Genomic DNA, 4025 nt, shown 5'->3' with positions numbered 1-4025 from the left:
GGGGGGGCCCCTCCGCACCCACCACCAGTGTTCAGCATCCACTTGGATGATGCGACGGCAGCCACAGGACAATGGCGCCAGTGTGCTCACCACACACCAGCTACAGGTGGAGAGGAGAGAAAGTCATAGAGCCAATCAAGTGGTTGGGGATTATTAGGAGGCCATAATTGACAAGGGCCAGGGGGGCAATTTGGCCAGGACACCGGGGTTACACCCCTAGTCTTTACGAGAAGTGCCATGGCATTTTTAATGACCACAGAGAGTCAGGACCTCGGTTTAACGTCTCATCCGAAAGACGGTGCTTTTTGACAGTATAGTGTCCCCATCTCTATACTGGGGCGTTAGGACCCACGCAGACCACAGGGTGAGCACCCTCTGCTGGCCACACTAACACCTCTTCCAACAGCAACCTAGTTTTCCCAGGAGGTCTCCCATCCAGGTACTGACCAGGCTCAACCCTGCTTAGCTTCAGTGGGCAACCAGTCTTGGGCTGCAGGGTGATATGGCTGTGGCTTGGAAGCACAGAGGAAGCAGAGTGTTGCAGTCTGTTTGAGGACATGCCTGTGTTGGGGTTTTGCCGACATGGTCAGGAGGGGGAGACATCGTCAACCGCGAAGGAGGGCCCTTGGCGTCCTGACGCGGGAAGAGGGAGTCTACAAGAACCAATGCAGGTGGTACAGGGTCTGCTGGCACTGGGAGAGAACCGCACGTGTCTCCTATAACGTAAGCAGCAGGTGACGAAGGAACAGATGGTAGGGGGAGAAAACCTGGTGCGTCTCCCATTCCTCATGTTGAAAGAGAGAGAGGTCGAACGGTTGCTGCACACCGAAACGTGCTGGGTGGCGGATGTGACAGGAGGGGAGCATTTTAGAAGCAGGCAGAAACATTTGTACGGTCTGGTCCAGCCTCGTAAGGTGGGGGAAGCTCCCTCTTCCTGACATGAGAGTCAGGAGTGACTTGGGTCTGTCAAACCCCTTCAGCTCAAGCCGCTTGCGAGGTCACCGGTGGGGCAATGGGCGGCCTCGGGCTCCCCAGACCGTGGGCAGTGGGGGACGACCCGGGTCGCTGCTCCTACTGGCAGTCTCCTTCCTGGGCAAGGAGCGCTCTCTGGGCCAGGAGGGATTAGGGGGCTCCCATGCCCTTCTGGGCATAAACTGCCTGAGGGCCGCTGACTGGGATTTGGTTGCCCGAAATTTATCAACCACAGAGTTGACTGCCTCCCCAAATAGCCCAGACTGAGAGATGGGGGCGTCAAGGAGAAAAATGTTCTCCTTCTCATGGATCTCTGAGAGATTAAGCCACAGGTGGCGCTTTAAATGCGAAATTAAAGCCGCCAGTAGGTGGCGGCAAGTCACAGTTAAAGAGCGAGCCATTGTGATTAAATCGATTCATTCAAAAGGTTAATTCATTCAGGAATTAAACATTTGACTGTTTTAATGAGTGAGTCACTGAATCATTCGTTCAAAAAACTGATTCATTCAATAAGGAAACACCGTGTCGCTCAGCTGGAACTATTTTATTGGCGAAATACAGCAAAAACAGGCATCTAAAATGTAAGTAACTTAATACTAACTTTATTAAACTTGTATAAAATCAATATTACATTTGTTATCATGCTGATATCTGGAGAAAAAACGGCACACTGTGATATAGATTAATAACCTTATTAATTGATATAAAAGACTTACAGAGGCATTGCCTCTTATCTTGAATCTGATGGGCATTCTGAATGCGTTTTAATAGACTAAATCACAGTGTATGCCTGCACTCTGTGTGTGTTTTTGTGATATACTCGATCATGTCAGATCGCACATCGTTAAAACAACACTTACCATATTATCGCAGACGATATACTGTATGTCGCACACCTCGAATTGATTGGAAAATGAAATCATCCGCTCTTTTGCGACTGCGAGCACTTGTTTGCACATGGGCAAATGTGTTTTTTAGGAGTCTAAACTTACAAGCGCCAAACCACCGATTCGTCAAACCTGCTTTCTTGCAGTCTGTGTTCTTCCGACTTTATTTTGTAGTAACGAATATGCTTCGGGGAAATGTATCGGAGTAAAAGTGTACATTTTAATCATTAAATATAGTGGAGTAAAAGTGAAAGTTGACAGAAATATAAAAACCAGGTAAAGTAGCCTACAGATTCTTCCAAAAATACTTAAGTACTGTAACGAATTATTATTACTCCGTTACACCACTGGTTACGAGACTCACGACATACATTTATGGGTTCTTTTATTTATTATAATTATTATTTTTTTTTAATCATGTTTGGTTATTTGTACAGACTGTGGGGTTGATGCTATTAATAGAGTACTTCTTGAGTTGCTACTTAAAAACTGACCACTGAACCGACAGTGAAGCACAGCGGATGAAAAATTGCTATAGTAATGTCTCACGTCTCACATTTTATAATCATATCATAAAATTCAAATTAGTTTTTGCCATGTCTCTGGGTGCAATGCATTTCTAACATGGAATTTATTAAAGCATTCTTGAGAATATTGTTGTAATTATCCTCATTTAATTGGATTTTCTTCAATTTCACTTTCCATTCTAATCTTTTGTAATAGGCCTATCCCTTGCCTTTAACTCACACAAGAGTTGCCCATTGACATCATCCTCCAGGAAGCGACAAGTATTAGAGTAAGTTTTGATGAATTCTGTGATGTTTTATTGGCTTGTCTCATTTAACATTCCATCCAACATTCTATAATGAATTTACAGAAATTATGAAAATCTCAAAGTGGTGACTAACCTAACTTTAGCACTGTATTTCCGTAATCAAGTTGTAATTAAAAGAAAAGATTAAATTCTTAAGCTTGACCTACTTCTAGAAGTCCTTTACCATTTACAGGAATACTTTTTGAAGAATGGCCCATGTACTGTTTATTCCACGAGATGGCAGTATAATAAACGTAAAAAACAACAACAAAAAAGATCAGTGGCCACTATGCATTTTATTACAATATAAAATAAAAAGTTTAATGGAACTAGGGCTGACTTGTCACCAATTATTGCAATAATTTGCCCTGAGTGAATGTACGAATTAGGTTGGAGGTTATGTTCCTTACAGTAGATTTCACTTGGCACGTGTGCTAATTTCCCTATACCAGTTTGTGTAGTTTGTGTGCAGAACGAAACTCATAAAATACAATTAACGCTGCTTGATTATGTTTCTTCCTCAGCCATTCAAATATAGGTCATATAAAATTTCTACTAAATAAATTATAGTTATACATTTATTGTTAATATTGCAAAATCATATTACTAAATAGCACAAATTTATTGGAGTAATATTAACTAATTACTATGATATTTCTACGGTAATAATGCTAATAAGTGTGTAATTATTACACACTCAAGATGGCTGACTATAGCGTCCGTCAGTGTGTAGGAATGTGGTGGGCGGGGCTTTTGGCGCTAGTGGCAAAGTTTGGGAATGATAGAAAGGCTGTTGAGCTGCAATGCTACTGCTTTGCGGATTACAGTAACATTTACACGTTGTTTTCTGTAAGCACCCATCTCTACTGCTTGGATTCAGCAGGATCTAACTAAAGGTACGCAATCCTGAGACATGTCGGAGGACCTGAGCTCTCAACCCTGGTCCATCAACAAGGATGACTATGAGCTGCAGGAGGTGATCGGTGAGTGTGTGCCTTCTATGATAGCCGGTGAATACATGGCATTGTGTGATTCCAGAAACAAGTTGAGTTTCTACTGCAAACGCTGCGTAAAAATAAGTTGGGCTTGCTGTTGTTCAGAGTAGGTTGCTGGCGGTTCTGTGAAGCTTTAAATGTTGTATTTGAACCGGGGTTTGGAGTTTTTAAACAAATTAGCAGTTGTTAAGAGCACATGACATCGGATTTCAACGCTCAAAAAGCTAATGAGTTAAATGGGTGTCTGCAAAAGACTCAAACATCCACTTCAGTTGTCAAGCCTGTCACGTATGCCAACTCTCTCTCTCTCTCTCTCTCTCTCTCTCTCTCCTCCTCTCTCTCTTTCCCTCTCTCTTC

At 42.9% G+C, this 4025-nt stretch overlaps 1 protein-coding gene across 1 annotated transcript in view; it reads left to right on the top strand.

The window, feature by feature from the left end:
• The first annotated feature begins 3431 nt into the window (after window positions 1-3431).
• LOC107584942 (serine/threonine-protein kinase OSR1-like) overlaps window positions 3432-4025 on the top strand; it is a 90447-nt gene continuing 89853 nt past the window's right edge. The window contains exon 1 of the mRNA XM_016271723.1: window positions 3432-3656. Coding sequence (XP_016127209.1) covers window positions 3587-3656 — 70 coding nt within the window. The 5' untranslated portion in view covers window positions 3432-3586. The remainder of the gene's footprint in view (window positions 3657-4025) is intronic.

The sequence above is a fragment of the Sinocyclocheilus grahami genome, unplaced genomic scaffold (genome assembly GCF_001515645.1).
Source record: "Sinocyclocheilus grahami isolate Dianchi unplaced genomic scaffold, SAMN03320097.WGS_v1.1 scaffold65.1, whole genome shotgun sequence".
NCBI lineage: Eukaryota > Metazoa > Chordata > Actinopteri > Cypriniformes > Cyprinidae > Sinocyclocheilus > Sinocyclocheilus grahami.
The sequence above is the reverse complement of the archived record's forward strand: the minus strand, read 5'-3'. Positions and strand labels throughout refer to the sequence as shown.